General features: G+C 49.3%; 1 protein-coding gene across 5 annotated transcripts in view; it reads left to right on the top strand.

Annotated features, from left to right (window-relative positions):
* The window catches only part of TASOR2 (transcription activation suppressor family member 2), a 54,558-nt gene that overhangs the window by 23,251 nt on the left and 12,650 nt on the right, over nucleotides 1-18,657 (top strand). For 3 of the 5 annotated variants that reach the window (XM_077179294.1, XM_077179292.1, XM_077179293.1), the window contains exons 7-16: nucleotides 4,032-4,156; nucleotides 5,432-5,451; nucleotides 6,860-6,977; nucleotides 8,412-8,506; nucleotides 8,590-8,693; nucleotides 10,546-10,618; nucleotides 12,568-12,642; nucleotides 14,614-15,651; nucleotides 15,976-16,218; nucleotides 17,594-18,422. In XM_077179294.1, coding sequence (XP_077035409.1) covers nucleotides 4,032-4,156; nucleotides 5,432-5,451; nucleotides 6,860-6,977; nucleotides 8,412-8,506; nucleotides 8,590-8,693; nucleotides 10,546-10,618; nucleotides 12,568-12,642; nucleotides 14,614-15,651; nucleotides 15,976-16,218; nucleotides 17,594-18,422 — 2,720 coding nt within the window. Of the gene's footprint in view, nucleotides 1-4,031; nucleotides 4,157-5,431; nucleotides 5,452-6,859; nucleotides 6,978-7,201; nucleotides 7,216-8,411; nucleotides 8,507-8,589; nucleotides 8,694-10,545; nucleotides 10,619-12,567; nucleotides 12,643-14,613; nucleotides 15,652-15,975; nucleotides 16,219-17,593; nucleotides 18,423-18,657 lie in introns of those variants that run through there. The other 2 variants (XM_077179296.1, XM_077179295.1) reach the window with 2 other exon arrangements.

Raw genomic sequence — 18,657 nt, forward strand, 5'->3', positions numbered from 1 at the left:
TCCCAGTCTCACATTCCATGGATTGCCCTTTTCCCCATGGATTTCCCTTTTCCCCATGGACTTCCCTTTTCCCACTCCCACATTCCACGGGTTGTCCTTTCTCCCAGTCCCAGATTCCATGATTTCCCTGTTTTTCCCATTCCACGAATTTCCATTTTCCCAGTCCCCCATTCCATGGATTTCCCTTTCTCCCATGGATTTCCCAGTCCCCCATTCCATGGATTTCCCCTTTTCCCATTCCCATTCCATGATTCCCTGTTTTTCCCTCATTCCATGATTCCCTGTTCTTTCCCAGTTTCCCATGGATTATTTCTCTGTGTTTCCCGTGGATTATTCCCTGTTTTCCCATGGGTGAATTCCCTGTGTTTCCCATGAATGAATTCCCAGTATCCCATGGATGACTCCCATTCCCCATGGATGTTTCCCAGTATCCCATGGATTATCCCCATATCCCATGGGTTATCCCCATATCCCATGGCTGTTTCCCAGTATCCCATGGGTTATCCCCAGTATCCCGTAGATTATCCCCAGTATCCCATGGGTTATCCCATATCCCATGGGTTATCCCATATCCCATGGGTTATCCCCATATCCCATGGCTGTTTCCCAGTATCCCATGGATTATCGCCGTATCCCATGGGTTATCCCCAGTATCCCATGGGTTATCCCATATCCCATGGCTGTTTCCCACTATCCCATGGGTTATCCCCAGTATCCCATGGATTATCCCCAGTATCCCGTGGCCGTTTCCCTGTCTCTCCCCAGTACTACGTGTAGGGGGTGAGCAGGGTGAATTCCCAGTATCCCATGGGTTATCCCCAGTATCCCATGGGTTATCCCCAGTATCCCATGGATTATCCCATATCCCATGGGTTATCCCCAGTATCCCATGGGTTATCCCCAGTATCCCATGGATTATCCCCAGTATCCCATGGGTTATCCCCATATCCCATGGATTATCCCATATCCCATGGCAGTTTCCCTGTCTCTCCCCAGTACTACATGTACGAGGTGAGCGGGGTGAATCCCCAGTATCCCATGGGTTATCCCCATATCCCATGGCTGTTTCCCAGTATCCCATGGATTATCCCCATATCCCATGGGTTATATCCCCATATCCCATGGGTTATCCCCAGTATCCCATGGCTGTTTCCCAGTATCCCGTGGGTTATCCCCAGTATCCCATGGCCGTTTCCCTGTCTCTCCCCAGTACTACGTGTACAAGGTGAGCGGGGTGAATTCCCAGTATCCCGTGGGTTATATCCCCATATCCCATGGCTGTTTCCCAGTATCCCATGGATTATCCCCATATCCCATGGGTTATCCCCATATCCCATGGGTTATATCCCCCATATCCCATGGGTTATCCCCATATCCCATGGGTTATATCCCCATATCCCATGGCAGTTTCCCTGTCTCTCCCCAGTACTACGTGTACGAGGTGAGCGGGATGAATTCCCAGTATCCCATGGGTTATCCCCATATCCCATGGATTATCCCCAGTATCCCATGGATTATCCCAGTATCCCATGGGTTATCCCCAGTATCCCATGGGTTATCCCATATCCCATGGGTTATATCCCCATATCCCATGGCTGTTTCCCAGTATCCCATGGGTTATCCCATATCCCATGGGTTATCCCCAGTATCCCATGGGTTATATCCCCAGTATCCCATGGATTATCCCATATTCCATGGCGGTTTCCCTGTCTCTCCCCAGTACTACGTGTACGAGGTGAGCGGGGTAAATCCCCAGTATCCCATGGGTTATCCCCAGTATCCCATGGGTTATATCCCCATATCCCATGGGTTATCCCCATATCCCATGGGTTATCCCCAGTATCCCATGGCGGTTTCCCACTATCCCATGGGTTATATCCCCGTATCCCATGGGTTATATCCCCATATCCATGGCTGTTTCCCAGTATCCCATGGATTATCCCCATATCCCATGGGTTATATCCCATATCCCATGGCTGTTTCCCAGTATCCCATGGATTATCCCCATATCCCATGGGTTATATCCCAGTATCCCATGGCTGTTTCCCTGTCTCTCCCCAGTACTACGTGTACGAGGTGAGCGGGGTGAATCCCCAGTATCCCATGAGTTATCCCATGGATTATCCCCAGTATCCCATGGATTATCCCCAGTATCCCATGGATTATCCCCAGTATCCCATGGATTATATCCCCATATCCCATGGCGGTTTCCCTGTCTCTCCCCAGTACTACATGTACGAGGTGAGCGGGGTGAATCCCCAGTATCCCATGGGTTATCCCATGGGTTATCCCATATCCCATGGGTTATCCCCAGTATCCAATGGCTGTTCCCCATATCCCATGGGTTATCCCAGTATCCCATGGCGGTTTCCCTGTCTCTCCCCAGTACTACATGTACGAGGTGAGCGGGGTGAATCCCCAGTATCCCATGGGTTATCCCATGGGTTATCCCCATATCCCATGGGTTATCCCCAGTATCCCATGGCAGTTTCCCACTATCCCATGGATTATATCCCCATATCCCATGGGTTATATCCCTGTATCCCATGGCTGTTTCCCAGTATCCCATGGGTTATCCCCAGTATCCCATAGATTATCCCCATATCCCATGGGTTATCCCCAGTATCCCATGGCTGTTTCCCAGTATCCCATGGGTTATATCCCCATATCCCATGGGTTATCCCCAGTATCCCATCGGTTATCCCCAGTATCCCATGGGTTATATCCCCATATCCCATGGGTTATCCCCAGTATCCCATGGGTTATCCCCAGTATCCCATGGCTGTTTCTCAGTATCCCATGGGTTATCCCCAGTATCCCATGGGTTATATCCCCATATCCCATGGGTTATCCCATATCCCATGGGTTATCCCCAGTATCCCATGGGTTATCCCCAGTATCCCATGGATTATCCCCAATATCCCATGGGTTATCCCCAGTATCCCATGGGTTATATCCCCATATCCCATGGATTATTCCCAGTATCCCTTGGGTTATCCCCAGTATCCCATGGGTTATCCCCATATCCCATGGGTTATCCCCAGTATCCAATGGCTGTTCCCCATATCCCATGGGTTATCCCAGTATCCCATGGCGGTTTCCCTGTCTCTCCCCAGTACTACGTGTACGAGGTGAGCGGGGTGAATCCCCAGTATCCCATGGGTTATCCCCATATCCCATGGGTTATCCCCATATCCCATGGATTATCCCCAATATCCCATGGGTTATCCCCAGTATCCCATGGGTTATATCCCCATATCCCATGGATTATTCCCAGTATCCCATGGGTTATCCCCAGTATCCCATGGGTTATCCCCATATCCCATGGGTTATCCCCAGTATCCAATGGCTGTTCCCCATATCTCATGGGTTATCCCAGTATCCCATGGCGGTTTCCCTGTCTCTCCCCAGTACTACGTGTACGAGGTGAGCGGGGTGAATCCCCAGTATCCCATGGGTTATCCCCATATCCCATGGGTTATCCCCATATCCCATGGATTATCCCCCATATCCCATGGCGGTTTCCCTGTCTCTCCCCAGTACTACGTGTACGAGGTGAGCGGGGTGAATCCCCAGTATCCCATGAGTTATCCCATGGGTTATCCCATATCCCATGGGTTATCCCCAGTATCCCATGGCGGTTTCCCTGTCTCTCCCCAGTACTACGTGTACGAGGTGAGCGGGGTGAATTCCCAGTATCCCATGGCTGTTTCCCAGTATCCCATGGATTATTCCCAGTATCCCATGGGTTATATCCTGATATCCCATGGCGGTTTCCCTGTCTCTCCCCAGTACTACGTGTACGAGGTGAGCGGGGTGAATTCCCAGTATCCCATGGGTTATCCCCATATCCCATGGGTTATCCCCATATCCCATGGATTATCCCCCATATCCCATGGCGGTTTCCCTGTCTCTCCCCAGTACTACGTGTACGAGGTGAGCGGGGTGAATCCCCAGTATCCCATGGATTATTCCCAGTATCCCATGGGTTATCCCCCGTATCCCATGGCCGTTTCCCTGTCTCTCCCCAGTACTACGTGTACGAGGTGAGCGGCGCGGGGGCGGCCGAGCGGCCCCGCCAGGTGTGTCCCTACGTGCTGCTGTGCTGCCAGTACCGCCCGCCCCGCGAGATGCCCGCGCCGGCCCCGCCGTGCCCGTAAGGAGCCCCCGCTGCCTCCCCCTTCCCAGCCCCGCAATTCCTTTGGTTCCTTTTGCCCTCTCGGAGCATCTCCCTTTCCTTCCCTTTCCCAGCTCTACGGTACCTTTCTTATCCTTTTCCCATCTCTAAATATTCCCTTTTATTCCTTTTCCCATCTCTAAATATTCCTTTTTATCCTATTCCCATCTCTAAATATTCCTTTTATTCCTTTCCCCATTTAATATTCCCTTTTATCCTTTTCCCATCTCTAAATATTCCTTTTTATTCCTTTTCCCATCTCTAAATATTCTCTTTTATCCTATTCCCATCTCTAAATATTCCTTTAATTCCTTTCCCCATTTAATATTCCGTTTTATCCTTTTCCCATCTCTAAATATTCCTTTTTATTCCTTTTCCCATTTCTAAATATTCCCTTTTATCCTTTTCCCATCTCTAAATATTCCTTTTTATTCCTTTTCCCATTTCTAAATATTCCCTTTTATCCTATTCCCATCTCTAAATACTTCTTTTTATTCCTTTCCCCATCTAAAATTCCTTTTTACTCCTTTCCCCATCTAACATCCCTTTTTATTCCTTTTCCCATCTCTAAATATTCCTTTTTATTCCTTTTCGCATATCTAACATTCCTTTTTATTCCTTTTCCCATTTCTAAATATTCCCTTTTATCCTTTTCCCATCTCTAAATATTCCTTTTTATTCCTTTTCCCATATCTAACATTCCTTTTTATTCCTTTTCCCATATCTAATATTCCCTTTTATCCTATTCCCATTTCTAAATATTCCCTTTTATTTCTTTTCCCATCTCTAAAATCCCTTTTATTCATTTTCCCATCTCTAATGTTCCTTTTCTTCCCTCTTTTTCCATCTCTAAAATTCCTTTTATTCTTTTTCCATCTCTAAATATCCCTTTTATCCTTTCCCATCTCTAATATTCCCTTTATCCTTTTCCCATATCTAAATATTCCCTTTTATGCTTTTCCTATCTCTAAAATCCCTTTTCTTCCCTCTTTTCCCATCTCTAAAATTCATTTTATTCCCTCTTTTCCCACTTCTGAATACTCCTTTTATTCCTTTTCCTATCCCTAATATTCCTTTTTATTCTTTTCCCATCTCTAAAATTCCCTTTTCTGCTTTTCCCATCTCTAATACTCCTTTTATTTCCTCTTTTCCCATCTCTAAAATTCCCTTTTTTCCTTTTCCCATCTCTAAAATTCCCTTTTTTCCTTTTCCCATCTCTGAATATTTTCTTTTTTTATTGATTTCTCTCTCCAGAGTGGAGCAGAACCACCAAGGTAAGAGCTGCTGTGCTTTGGGGTTTTTGGGATTTTGGTTGTGGGTTTTAGGTGTGGGGTTTTGGGTTGTGGCTTTTGGGGTTGTGTTTGTGGATTTGGGGGTTTTTGGGTTTGGGGTTGAAGTTTGGGGTTTTTGGGGTTGTGGTTTTTTGGCTTTGTGCTTGTGGTTTTTGGGGTTGTGGTTTTTTGGTTTTGGGGTTTTTGGATTTGGGGGTTTGGGGTTGAAGTCTGGGGTTTTTGGGTTGGGTTTGTGGTTTGTGGATTTGGGGGTTTTGGGATTGTGATTTTTGGGTTTGGCAGTTTTGGATTTGGGTGTGTGGGGCTGAAGTTTGGGGTTTTTGGCTTTGGGGTTGTTTCGGTTTGAGGCTGTGGTTATTGGGTTTTTGGGGTTGTGATTGTGGTTTTTGGGGTTGTGGTTTTTTGGGTTTAAGGCTGTGGTTTTTGGGGTTGGGGTGTTTGGGTTTGGGATTGTGGTTTTTGGGTTGTGGTTGTGGATTTGGGGGTTTTGGGTTGTGGTTTTTGGGGTTGTGTTTTTTTGGGTTTGGGGGTTATGGTTGTGGTTTTTTGGGTTGGGTTTGTGGATTTGGGGGTTTTGGGATTGTGGTTTTTTGGGTTTGAGGTTGTGGTTTTGGGGTTGTGGTTGTGGTTTTTGGGGTTGTGGTTTTTGGGGTTGTGGTGGGTTTTGAGTTTGGATTTTGGCTTTGGTTTGTGCCTTTTGGCTTTGGAGTTGTGGTTTTTCTGGTGGTGTTGGGGATTTTTGGGGTTTGGCATTTTTGTGTTTGAGCTTGTGGGGTTTGGGTTTGGGTTTGGGTTTGGGTATGGGTTTGGGGTTTGGATGTGTGTTTGGATGTGTGTTTGGGTGTGGGTTAGGGTGTGGGTTTTGGGTTTGGGTTTGGGTTTGGGTTTTGGGTGTGGGTTTGGGTGTGGGTTTGGGTTTGGGTGTGGGTGTGGGTTTGGGTTTGGGTTTGGGTGTGTGTTTTGGGTTTGGGTGTGTGTTTGGGTTTGGGTGTGGGTTTGGGTGTGTGTTTGGGTTTTGGTGTGTGTTTGGGTGTGTTTTGGGGTTTGGGTTTTGGGTTTGTGTTTTGGGTTTGGGTTTTGGGTTTGTGTTTTGGGTTTTGGATGTGGTTTTGGGTGTGTGTTTGGGTGTGTGTTTGGGTGTGGGTTTGGGTGTGGGTTTGGTTGTGGGTTTGGGTGTGTGTTTGGGTGTGTGTTTGGGTTTGTGTTTTGTGTTTTGGGTGTGGGTTAGGGTGTGTGTTTGGGTGTGTGTTTGGGTGTGTTTTGTGTTTGGGTGTGTGTTTGGGTGTGTGTTTGGGTGTGTGTTTGGGTGGGTTTTGTGTTTGGGTGTGTGTTTGGTTTGTGTTTTGTGTTTGCCCATGCCCCGTTCTCTCCGTGTCCCGTTCCTGTTCAGAGCCGCTCTCGCTGTCGGCGCCGTGCCCGTGGCGGGGCCAGCTCTGCATCGGGGGGCAGCGCCTGTGCACCATCGGCCTGAGGAGCCAGCGCGGCGCGGGCAGCGTGCCTGCACAGCTGTGAGTGCAGCTTAATACCCTGAGCCGGGCTTAACACCCTGAGCTGGGCTTAACATGGCATGGGCAGAGTGCCTGCACAGCTGTGAGTGCAGCTTAACACCCTGAGCCAGGCTTAGCACCCTGAGCCGGGCTTAACATGGCATGGGCAGCGTGCCTGCACAGCTGTGAGTGCCACATGAGCCGGGCTTAACACCCTGAGCCGGGCTTAACATGGCATGGGCAGCGTGCCTGCACAGCTGTGAGTGCAGCTCAGCACCCTGAGCCGGGCTTAACACCCTGAGCTGGACTTAACATGGCATGGGCAGCGTGCCTGCCCAGCTGTGAGTGCAGCTTAACACCCTGAGCCGGGCTTAACACCCTGAGCTGGGCTTAACACCCTGAGCTGGACTTAACACCCTGAGCCGGGCTTAACATGGCATGGGCAGCGTGCCCGCCCAGCTGTGAGTGCAGCTCAGCACCCTGAGCCGGGCTTAGCACCCTGAGCCGGGCTTAACACCCTGAGCCGGGCTTAGCACCCTGAATCTGGGGTCACACACTGAGCCTGGCTTAGCACCCTGAGCCTGGCTTCTCAAACCAAACTTGATTCCTTAACCCAAATCTGGTTCCTCAAACTGAACTTGGATTCTCAAACTCTGAACCTGGTGTCTCCAACTCTAAACCTGGTTTCCTAACCCAAACCTGGTTTCTTAAACTAAACCTGGTTTCCTAACCCAAACCTGGTTTCTCCAACTCTAAACCTGGTTTCTTAAGCCAAACCTGGTTTCATAACCCAAACCTGGTGTCTCAGACTAAACCTGGTTTCTTAACCCAAGCCTGGTTTCTTAACCCAAGCCTGGTTTCACGACCCAAGCCTGGTTTCCCAAGCCAAGCCTGGTTTCTTAACCCAAGCCTGGTTTCTCTAACTAAACCTGGTTTCTCTAACTAAACCTGGTTTCTTAACCCAAACCTGGTTTCTCTAACCCAAGCCTGGTTTCCCAAGCCAAGCCTGGTTTCCCAAGCCAAGCCTGGTTTCCCAAGCCAAGCCTGGTTTCACGACCCAAGCCTGGTTTCACGACCCAAGCCTGGTTTCTCAAACTAAACCTGGTTTCCTAACCCAAACCTGGTTTCCCAAGCCAGGCCTGGTTTCCCAGCCAGGCCCATTTGTGTCCCTCATGCCTGCTCCCAGTGCTGCTGCTGGGCTGGCGCACTCAGGGATGTGGGGTCACAGCTGCCTGAGGAGATGAAAACGCCTCAGAATAATTCAGTTCTGCCACCTCTGACTAAATCAGTGAGATTTAGTGGCTTAAACCTGGCTCTAACCGTCCCAGGATCTTGGCTGGGAGCGTTTCCAGGCTTTGCACACAGATCCTGAGCCAGCTCTCCTCCAGAGCGTTCTTTGGCTCCCCAGAGCTCCCGGCTCTCCCTGATCCCGAATCCCTGTGTTTGTCCCCTCAGGCCCCCCAGCCTGGACATGCAGCACGTGATGGGAGTGGCTGACCTGAAGAGAAAGCTGCCGGCCTTTGGGCCAGGGAACTCCACCAGGAATGCAGGTGGCTGTGGGATCCCCCAGAGCTCCCAGGAACCCCCTCCATCCCCTGCAAAACCCCATCCCAACCCCAACCCCCTGCCCCAGTCTGCTTGCAGGGCGTGCACTGCAGCCTCTACGAGGTGGAAATATCCCACAGGGACCAGGCCAGAATGGAGCTGCTGCTGGAGAAGCTGAGGGACAAGGACCTGGTGAGTGTTGAGGGAGAAAAAGTGGCCTTAAATGGCATTTTTGGTGTTATTATCCACAGCCAGTGCAGAGTGGAAGGGATTCCCTGCTTTAAATGGCATTGTCCTTCTTTGCTGCTCTCAAACGTTTCTTTTTTTGTGGTTTATCACCTGAAGCTGGGAATTACTTCTGAAGGTTTTTCCTTGGGATATTTTATATTTATATACTGTTCTTTCCAGCACACTTAATTCCATTTTATTCCATTTTATTCCCTTTTATTCCATTTTATTCCACTTTATTCTATTTTATTCCCTTTTATTCCATTTTATTCCACTTTATTCCCTTTTATTCCATTCTATTCCATTTTATTCCATTTTATTCCATTTTGTTCCATTTTTTTCCCTTTTATTCCCTTTTATTCCACTTTATTCCCTTTTATTCCACTTTATTCCATTTTATACCACTTTATTCCATTTTATTCCATTTTATTCCACTTTTATTCCCTTTTATTCATTTTATTCCATTTTATTCCACTTTATTCCCTTTTATTACATTTTATTCCACTTTATTGCACTTTATTCCCTTTTATTCCCTTTTATTCCCTTTTATTCATTTTATTCCATTTTATTCCATTTTATTCATTTTATTCCATTTTATTCCATTTTATTCCATTTTATTCATTTTATTCCCTTTTATTCCCTTTTATTCATTTTATTCCCTTTTATTCCACTTTATTCCCTTTTATTCCATTTTATTCCATTTAATTCCATTTTATTCCACTTTATTCCCTTTTATTCCCTTTTATTCCACTTTAGTCCCTTTTATTCCCTTTTATTCCAGTTTATTCCATTTTATTCCATTTTAATCCATTCTATTCCATTTTATTCCATTTTATTCCCTTTTATTCCATTTTATTCCATTTTAATCCCTTTTATTTCATTTTATTCCATTTTAAAATAGTTGAAGTATCACTTCTTAGTTAAATAATTTAACTTTTTAAAAAACCTTATAAGAGAAAATATAACCATTAAAAAAAATTATGTTTATAATGGGGTTTATATATATATTTATAACCATTAAAAAGTAAAACAATAATAATAATAATAATAATAATAATAATAATAATAATAATAATAATAATAAATTATTTATTATTATTTTTATTTTTATATATATAATGGGGTTTATATATATTTATAACTAATAATAATAATAATTTTATTTTTTCATATATATTTTATTTGTATATAAAGTTTATATATATACAGTTTATATATATATAAATTTATATATATTTATAAGCATTAAAATTAAAACAATAATAATGATATAATAATAATAATAGTAATAATTCTTTATTTTTATTTTTATATATAATGGGGTTTATATATATTTATAACCATTAAAAATTAATAATAATAATAATAACAATATTATTTTTAAAATTTTATTTTTATATATATAATCAGGTTTATATATATTTATAACGATTAAAAAATAAAATAATAAGAATAATTTTTATATTTATCTTTATTTTTACATATATAATGGGGTTTATATATATTTATAACCATTAAAAATAATAATAATAATAATAATTTATTTTTATTTTTATATATAATGGTTTTATATCTATTTATATGTTGTGTTTTCCCAAGCTGCTGGAATTTGTGTTTCCCAGGATGCAGGGACAAACCTTCCCCTCTGGGCTGCAGCTCCTGGCAGGGATGGGTTATTGATCCTCCTTAATTCCAGCTTGAGCAGGAGATTTCCTTGGTTTAGGGGATTGTAGGCCTGCCCAAGGAAGGTTTGGTCCCAGCGGGCACAGGAGGCAGGGGAGGAGCAGAGTTTGATTTTTGTCTCTGTTTATTGCAGGCAATCATCAAATTCCTGCAGGACCAGGGCGTCCTCATCCTGCTCACGTCCTCAGCCCTGGCACGGGAGGATGGTGAGGCCAGCCCGGCCTGGGCCGCAATCCTGAGGGGTTTGGGGCCTAAACTGGGGCTGGGCTGCAATCCTGAGGGCTTTGGGAGCCTAAACTGGGCCTGGGCCGCAATCCTGAGGGGTTTGGGGCCTAAACTGGGCCTGGGCTGCATTCCTGAGGGGTTTGGGGCCTAAACTGGGCCTGGGCTGCATTCCTGAGGGGTTTGGGGCCTAAACTGGGCCTGGGCTGCAATCCTGAGGGGTTTGGGGCCTAAACTGGGCCTGGGCTGCATTCCTGAGGGGTTTGGGGCCTAAACTGGGCCTGGGCTGCAATCCTGAGGGGTTTGGGGCCTAAACTGGGCCTGGGCTGCAATCCTGAGGGGTTTGGGAGCCTAAACTGGGCCTCGGCTGCAATCCTGAGGGGTTTGGGGCCTAAACTGGGCCTGGGCTGCATTCCTGAGGGGTTTGGGAGCCTAAACTGGGCCTGGGCTGCAATCCTGAGGGCTTTGGGAGCCTAAACTGGGCCTGGGCTGCAATCCTGAGGGGTTTAGGGCCTAAACTGGGCCTGGGCTGCATTCCTGAGGGGTTTAGGGGCCTAAACTGGGCCTGGGCTGCAATCCTGAGGGGTTTGGGGCCTAAACTGGGCCTGGGCCGCAATCCTGAGGGGTTTGGGGCCTAAACTGGAGCTGGGCTGCAATCCTGAGGGGTTTAGGGCCTAAACTGGGCCTGGGCTGCAATCCTGAGGGGTTTAGGGCCTAAACTGGGCCTGGGCTGCATTCCTGGGGGCTTTGGGAGCCTAAACTGGGCCTGGGCTGCATTCCTGGGGTTTGGGAGCCTAAACTGGGCCTGGGCTGCATTCCTGAGGGGTTTAGGGCCTAAACTGGGCCTGGGCTGCAATCCTGAGGGGTTTAGGGCCTAAACTGGGCCTGGGCTGCAATCCTGAGGGGTTTAGGGCCTAAACTGGGGCTGGGCTGCATTCCTGGGGGCTTTGGGAGCCTAAACTGGGCCTGGGCTGCATTCCTGAGGGGTTTGGAGCCTAAACTGGGCCTGGGCTGCATTCCTGAGGGTTTGGGAGCCTAAACTGGGCCTGGGCTGCATTCCTGAGGGCTTTGGAGCCTAAACTGGGCCTGGGCTGCAATCCTGGGGCTTTGGGAGCCTAAACTGGGCCTGGGCTGCATTCCTGAGGGCTTTGGGAGCCTAAACTGGGCCTGGGCTGCATTCCTGAGGGCTTTGGGAGCCTAAACTGGGCCTGGGCTGCAATCCTGAGGGCTTTGGGAGCCTAAACTGGGCCTGGGCTGCATTCCTGGGATTTAGGAGCCTAAACTGGGCCTGGGCTGCATTCCTGCGGGGTTTAGGAGCCTAAACTGAACCTGGTTTCTCAAACTGAACCTGTTCTTTTAAACTAAACTTGGTTTCTCAGACTAAACCTGGTTTCTTAAACTAAACCTGATTTTTTAACCCAAACCTGGATTCTTAACCCAAACCTGATTTTCCAAACTAAACCTAGTTCCTTGACCAAAACTTGGTTTCTCAAACCCAACGTGGTTTCTTAACCAAATCCTGGTTTCTTATTTGAAACCTTCTTCCTTAACCCAAATGTGGTTTCTCAAACTAAACCTGGTTCCTCACACTGAACCTGTTTTTTTAAACTAAACCTGGTTTCTCAAACTAAACCTGGTTTTCTCAAGCTAAACTTGATTTCTTAACCCAAACCTGGTTTCTTAACCAAATCCTGGTTTCTTATTTAAAACCTGGCTTCTCAATCCAAACCTGGCTTCTCAATCCAAACCTGGCTTCTTAAACTAAACCTTTTTCTCAAAATGAATCTATTTTTTTAAACTAAACCTTTTTCTCAAACTGAATCTATTTTTTTAAACTAAACCTGGTTTCTGACCCCAAACCTGGTTTCTCAACAAGAATTAGGTTTCTGAAACCAGCCCTGGTTTCTCACGGGGCCTGGTGTGTGCTTTGCAGGCCTGGAGCGCAGGGAGCCCGTGACCCTGCTGGCCCTGTTCCTGTTCCGCTCCCGCCGCGCCCTGGGCCCCCGAGGTAGGAACTGAGCCAGGCCCAGCCTCGGCCTGGACCCCTGGCCTGAGGGGCCCAGAGCTCTGCAAAAGGTGGAGCTGCTGCTCCAAGGGTGGGGAGTGGGGTGGGACACACCGGGAGCAGGTTTGGGATGTTTGGTGGGATTGGGATGTTTGGTGGGATCCATGTGGAGCAGGTTTGGGATGTTTGGTGGGATCCATCCAGAGCAGGTTTGGGATGTTTGGTGGGATCCATGTGGAGCAGGTTTGGGATGTTTGGTGGGATCCATCCAGAGCAGGTTTGGGATGTTTGGTGGGATCCACCTGGAGCAGGTTTGGGATGTTTGGTGGGATCCATCCAGAGCAGGTTTGGGATGTTGGGTGGGATCCATGTGGAGCAGGTTTGGGATGTTTGGTGGGATCCACCTGGAGCAGGTTTGGGATGTTTGGTGGATTCCATGTGGAGCAGGTTTGGGATGTTTGGTGGGATCCACCTGGAGCAGGTTTGGGATGTTTGGTGGGATCCATGTGGAGCAGGTTTGGGATGTTTGGTGGGATCCATGTGGAGCAGGTTTGGGATGTTTGGTGGGATCCACCTGGAGCAGGTTTGGGGTGTGGGGTGGGATCCATGTGGAGCAGGTTTGGGATGTTTGGTGGGATCCATCCAGAGCAGGTTTGGGATGTTGGGTGGGATCCATCCAGAGCAGGTTTGGGATGTTTGGTGGATTCCATCCAGAGCAGGTTTGGGATGTTTGGTGGGATCCACCTGGAGCAGGTTTGGGATGTTTGGTGGGATCCACCTGGAGCAGGTTTGGGATGTTTGGTGGATTCCATCCAGAGCACGTTTGGAATGTGTGGGATCCACCTGGAGCAGGTTTGGGATGTTTGGTGGGATTGGGATGTTGGGTGGGATCCATGTGGAGCAGGTTTGGGATGTTTGGTGGATTCCATCCAGAGCAGGTTTGGGATGTTTGGTGGGATCCATCCAGAGCAGGTTTGGGATGTTTGGTGGGATCCATCTCCAGAGCAGGTTTGGGATGTTTGTGGGATCCATGTGGAGCAGGTTTGGGATGTTTGTGGGATCCACCTGGAGCAGGTTTGGGATGTTTGGTGGGATCCATGTGGAGCAGGTTTGGGATGTTTGGTGGGATCCATGTGGAGCAGGTTTGGGATGTTTGGTGGGATCCATCCAGAGCAGGTTTGGGATGTTGGGTGGAATCCATCCAGAGCAGGTTTGGGATGTTTGGTGGGATCCATCCAGAGCAGGTTTGGGATGTTTGGTGGGATCCATCCAGAGCAGGTTTGGGATGTTGGGTGGAATCCATCCAGAGCAGGTTTGGGATGTTTGGTGGGATCCATCCAGAGCAGGTTTGGGATGTTGGGTGGAATCCATCCAGAGCAGGTTTGGGATGTTTGGTGGGATCCATCCAGAGCAGGTTTGGGATGTTGGGTGGAATCCATCCAGAGCAGGTTTGGGATGTTTGGTGGGATCCATCCAAAGCATTTGGACATTTCTCCAAGGCTGAGCTTTTTGCTTGCTGATTTTTGGAGCTTTTGACTTCAATGTTTCCTTTCTTTCCCCTTCCCTTCCCTTCCCTTCCCTTCCCTTCCCTTCCCTTCCCTTCCCTTCCCTTCCCTTCCCTTCCCTTCCCTTCCCTTCCCTTCCCTTTTCCCCCTTTCCCCCTTTCCCCCTTTCCCTTTTTCCCTTTCCCCTTTCCCTTTTCCCCTTTTTCCCTTTTCCCCCTTTCCCCTTTCCCCTTTCCCCTTTCCCCTTTTCCCTTTCCCCTTTCCCCTTTCCCCTTTCCCTTTTTTCCCTTCCCCCTTTCCCCTTTCCCTCCAGCGTCTCTCTGCCCCACTGCAATGACTCAGTGACTCCCCCCCTGTTCTAAGTGGCTCGATGATCGCTTTTGTTTTGGTTTTCGCAGAGGAGGAGCGGGATGCCCTGGGCAGGAGGGAGGGCAGTCCCCGATGATCGCTTTTGTTTTGGTTTTCGCAGGGGAGGAGCGGGATGCCCCGGGCAGGAGGGAGGGCAGTCCCCGGAGCTCGCTGTCCCTGCAGATCGCCTCGGTGGTGCCAGGGCTGCGCTACGCCCTGCGCAGAGCGGCTGCCACCTCCCCCCGCGGGGCCACGGGCAGCCCCCGCATCCAGGAGCACCTCCAGGAGTACGCACAGCTCCAGGAGAGCTCCCAGGGTGACATTCCCAGTGTCCCTGTGCCCTCTTGGTGCCGGGATGGGGATGCTGGCATCCAGGAGTACGCAGAGCTCCAGGAGAGCTCCCGGGCTGGCATTCCCGGCGTCCCCGTCCCCTCTCCGTGCCGGGACGGGGATGCTGGCATCCAGGAGCACCTCCAGGAGTACGCAGAGCTCCAGGAAAGCTCCCAGGGTGACATTCCTGGTGTCCCTGTGCCCTCTCCGTGCCAGGACGGGGATGCTGGCATCCAGGAATACACAGAGCTCCAGGAGTGCTCCTGGGGTGACATTCCTGGTGTCCCTGTCCCCTCTCCATGCCGGGACGGGGATGCTGGCCCTTCCCAGAAGCTCTCGGAGCAATCCCTGGCCCGGCTGCGCCGTTACCTCTCCGACCCCGGCAGCTTCACCCTGGGGATCTCAGCAGCCTTGCAGTGTCTCCGTGGGGCTGCCAGGAATGTGGGAGACGATCCTGGCAATTCCTCCTCCTCCTCCTCCTCCTCCTCGGTGCCCCCGGGTGCTGCTCCTTGCACCAGAGCAGCGGGAGCCGTGCGGGATAAGGGAGAGCTGCTGCCCACCTCTGCTCCAGAGACATTCCTCAAAAGTGTCACCTCTCCCACCAAGCCCTGGGGCCGGGAGGCCAGGAGGAAATCCAGCAGGATCCTTGGGAAGAGCATTCCCAAGGCACCGACACCTCCCGGGGAGAGCAGCAGCAGGAGCAGGGAGGCAGCCAAGAAAAAAACCGGCGTCGCTTCCTCTTGTCCCAAAAAATCGGGATCCGCGGGCAATTCCAACGAGCCCATGCTGAAACTGGCCAATTTGCAGTTGCCACATGGGAGGAAAAGAGGTGAGTGCTGGAAAAATGGGATTGGTTTGCTCCTCCCACCCAGCTGGGATGCTCAGGGTTCACCGGGAACCATCCAGGAACTTTGTGAGTGCCTGGAGCACCCACATAAATCTCAGGAATGATTCCAGGGAAGCTACCTGGAATTGGGTGCTTCCAGGTCAGATTTTACTTATTAAAATAAATTAATTATATTCCCAATTCAATCAGGATAATGAGGAGTAAAATCACCAAAACCCCTTCCCCGCGTCCCTCCCTTTTCCCCATGAATTTTTAACCCAAAGAATTCCCAAATTTAAACCAAACCCCTCCTTTTCCCTGTCCCAGGTGCAGAGGTCCTGGCTGCAGAAATTGTCCACAAACCCCAGTGTGAAGGTGCTGAGAAGGAGAAGGAAAGCTCAGCTCCCAATGGTCCTGCTGTGGAGGCAAAGAGGCCAAAAACCCTGGAAAACGTGGACACAAAGAAGGCTCCTGTCACCGAGAGTGGCACAAAGCCAGGGAAAAGCAAAGTGCAGAAAAACCTGGAAAACAGAGCAGCAAAACCTCCGGAGAAGCAGCAGGAAGGGAGTGGTGAGAAAAAAATTCCCTTGGGGAAAAAATTCCTTTTAAAGCTGAGCCATTCCATGGCAGGGAGGAAAGGAATGGGTTTGGATCAAAGCAGGGAAAATGTCAAATACTGGGGAGAAATTCTGGGATGGAATTCCCAAGGAATCCTCCTGGATCCCTGGAAGTGTCCAAGGCCACTGGGATAATGGGATGAGCCAGGGGGTTGGAATGGGATGATCCTTGAATTCCCTTCCAGCATTCCATGATCCAGCATTCCATGATCCAACATTCCCTCGTTTCCTTTGGAGCTCCCAGAGTGCATCCAGCATTTCTCTCATGGGATGGCTCCTGCCAAACCCCCCAAAAAATCCCAAAAAAAGCCAGTTAGTTTGGCTGTAAAAAACCCCAATTTTGTGTCTCACTCAATAATGGGATGAGCCATGGGGTTGCAATGGGATGATCCTTGAATTCCCTTCCAGCATTCCATGATCCAGCATTCCCTCCTTTGGAGCTCCCAGAGTGCATCCAACACCTCTCCCATGGGGTGGCTCCTGCTAAACCCCAAAAATTCCCAAAAATCCCCAAAAATCCACAGAGTTTGGCTGTAAAAACCCCCAATTTTTGTGTCTCACTCAGTAATGGGATGAGCCATGGGGTTGGAATGGGATGATCCTTGAATTCCCTTCCATCATTCCATGATCCAGCATTCCATGATCCAACATTCCCTCCTTTGGAGCTCCCAGAGTGCATCCAGCACCTCTCCCATGGGGTGGCTCCTGCTAAACCCCAAAAAAATCCCAAAAAAAGCCAGTTTGTCTGTACAAAACCCTCAATCCAAAAATGGATTTTTTTTCCCCTTTCTAAATGGATTTTTCCCTTTCTAAATGGGTTTTTTCCCCCTTTCTAAATGGGTTTTTCCCCCTTTCTAAATGGATTTTTCCCTAAGTGGATTTTTCCCTTTCTAAATGGATTTTCCCCCCTTTCTAAATGGATTTTTCCCCTTTCTAAATGGGTTTTTTCCCCCTTTCTAAATGGGTTTTTCCCCCTTTCTAAATGGATTTTTCCCTAAGTGGATTTTTCCCTTTCTAAATGGGTTTTTCCCTTTCTAAGTGGATTTTCCCCTTTCTAAATGGGTTTTTCCCTTTCTAAATGGATTTTTTTCCCCTTTCTAAATGGGTTTTCCCCTTTCTAAATGGATTTTTCCCTTTCTAAATGGATTTTTCCCCTTTCTAAATGGGTTTTCCCCTTTCTAAATGGATTTTTCCCTTTCTAAATGGATTTTTCCCTTTCCAAATGGTTTTTCCCCTTTCTAAATGGGTTTTCCCCTTTCTAAATGGATTTTTCCCTTTCTAAATGGATTTTTCCCTTTCCAAATGGATTTTTCCCTTTGTTCCCCCAGAGCGGAAGGCGCTGCCCTCGGAGCTCCCCAGCGAGGCCTCATCCCAGCCCCCTGGAGCAGAAATCCCAAGGAATGTTCATCCCATGGCGATTCCCAGCGTTGCCTTTGCCCTGCCTGGGGACAACAGCGACTCCCACGCCCTGAACCTGCTGGCTGACCTGGCCCTGGGCTCCTGCATCCCTGCCTTTATTCCCAAAGATTCTGGGATGGCCCCCGTGGAACCCGGGGACTCCTGGGAGCAGCGGAGCCCCTCCGAGCCCAAATCCCTGCGCGTGGCCTCCGACCACAGATACCACAGGGCAGACAAGCAGGGCAAGAAACCCACCTCCAGCAAGGTGTCCCCGGGCCAGGCGCTGCCTGAGCCAGCGGATCCCAGCCCGCTGGCCTCTCCTCCCAGGGAAAAAACCTCTGGAATTCTCAGCAGGAGCAGCAGCGCCGCGTTCCAGGTGTTCCCTCCCCGCCGAGCTCCGCCGGCCTGCGAGGCCAGCTCCCACTCCATCATCTCAGCCGAGCATTCCTACGCCTCCCCGCTGCCCGAGGATCCCGGGGCAGCCCCGGATCCCAGGGGGAGCCACCCCAGGAGCGCTCCAGCCGCTCCCTTGGTCGGGAAGGTGCTGCCCTTCCGGCACCAGCAGAGCAGCGCGGCCGAGCCTGCCCGGAGCCAGCTCCCTCCCAGGAGGAAGGAGGAGTTCTCCAGGAGCCACACGGTCAATCTCTGCGGGAATTCCATGAAGGTCACCTGCCTCTGGGAAGAGGAGTATCTCTTCCACCTGGACAGCAGGTACACCAACGATTCCCTGGAGAAAACTGTCATCCGTGCCCTGCATGGGTAAGTCAGCCTGGGGGGCTGGAGGACTTTGGGAATGGGGTTTCTGTGCCTTTAGCCCTCTGTGCTCCACATCTGTGGGGTTTGTGCCCTGGCTCGCTGTGGTTTCCTTGGAAAGGAGGGTCTGGGGGTGGTGGTGGGGTGACAGAGTGGAGGGGACCCAGCCTCGTGTGCTGGACCCAAAATTCCTCCCCGTCCTGGGGTGATCCACAGTGTGGGCAGCAGGAAAAGGGGAATT

The sequence above is a fragment of the Agelaius phoeniceus genome, chromosome 5 (assembly GCF_051311805.1).
Source record: "Agelaius phoeniceus isolate bAgePho1 chromosome 5, bAgePho1.hap1, whole genome shotgun sequence".
Lineage (NCBI taxonomy): Eukaryota > Metazoa > Chordata > Aves > Passeriformes > Icteridae > Agelaius > Agelaius phoeniceus.